Source organism: Octopus bimaculoides, chromosome 9 (genome assembly GCF_001194135.2).
Source record: "Octopus bimaculoides isolate UCB-OBI-ISO-001 chromosome 9, ASM119413v2, whole genome shotgun sequence".
Classification (NCBI taxonomy): domain Eukaryota; kingdom Metazoa; phylum Mollusca; class Cephalopoda; order Octopoda; family Octopodidae; genus Octopus; species Octopus bimaculoides.
In genome coordinates, this window is record NC_068989.1 from 35,716,458 (window position 1) to 35,717,544 (window position 1,087).

Below are 1,087 nucleotides of genomic sequence, written 5' to 3' on the forward strand. Positions count from 1 at the left end.
ACCACAACTGATGCTTCTAATGTTCAGCTTTTCTCTCAAGATACTTACACTCTGACGGGTATTCACATTGACATTACACATCCAACGGAGCATACTGGCTTCATTCCTTGCGAGCTTACGTATGTCCTCAGCAGTTACAGCCCATGTTTCACTGCCATGTAGCATGGCTGTTCGTACGCATGCGTCATACAGTCTGCCTTTTACTCTGAGTGAGAGTCCCTTTGTCGCCAGCAGGGGTAAGAGCTCTCTAAACTTTGCCCAGGCTATTCTTATTGTAGCAGCTACACTTTCAGCGCACCCACCCCCACTACTAACTTGGTCGCCCAGATAGCGGAAGCTATCGACTTTCCAGTAATGAGAAAAAAGATAACTACAGACAACTTACTTGTAAGACAGTACAACATCTGTACACTTTTTCAGAAATTCTTCAGCCATGTCCACAGTGGGTAAATCTTGTTCAACTGGTCGGTGTAGGTAACCAGGAATAAGCAAAATATAATCCTAGAAAAATATTGTAAACTGTCTTTAAACAAATACTATTCCTCTTTGTCACCTGCCAGTTTATAATGCACATACACACACAAACATATGTACATTATGTATAAGCTCTAACATTTTATGTCAAGCCATCATCAGATGGTTATCATCAATCAGAAGCCTGTAGCATGATCTCCCATTAGCATTATATCATCCAACTGTACTAGGATGATTTCATTAGCAGCTACCTCCATCAGCTGATTGCCTTTATGAAACTTCAAACAGCAGTGTATAAAATGGCTTAAGATAATACAAGCAATAAATATTACTCTACTTCAGACGTCAAGTTCTTTTTATTTTGTTCATAAAAATTAATTTGTAGATAGCAATACATGTAAATGACTATATGATGATGATGATGATCATCATCATCAACATTTTTACATCTGCCCTCCATGCTTGAATGAGCTGGATGATTTGACAGAATCCTACAAATCAGAACCACATCATGCTCCAGTGTTTCATTTTAACCATGGCTTCTATAGTTGGATGCCCTTCCTAACACCATGCTTTACAGTGTACACTATCTCTGTTATTTGAACTATATATA

At 38.6% G+C, this 1,087-nt stretch overlaps 1 protein-coding gene across 1 annotated transcript in view; it reads right to left on the bottom strand.

Moving 5' to 3' along the window:
* LOC106878847 (laminin subunit alpha) overlaps positions 1-1,087 on the bottom strand; it is a 249,900-nt gene that overhangs the window by 128,049 nt on the left and 120,764 nt on the right. The window contains exon 28 of the mRNA XM_052970907.1: positions 386-501. Coding sequence (XP_052826867.1) covers positions 386-501 — 116 coding nt within the window. The remainder of the gene's footprint in view (positions 1-385; positions 502-1,087) is intronic.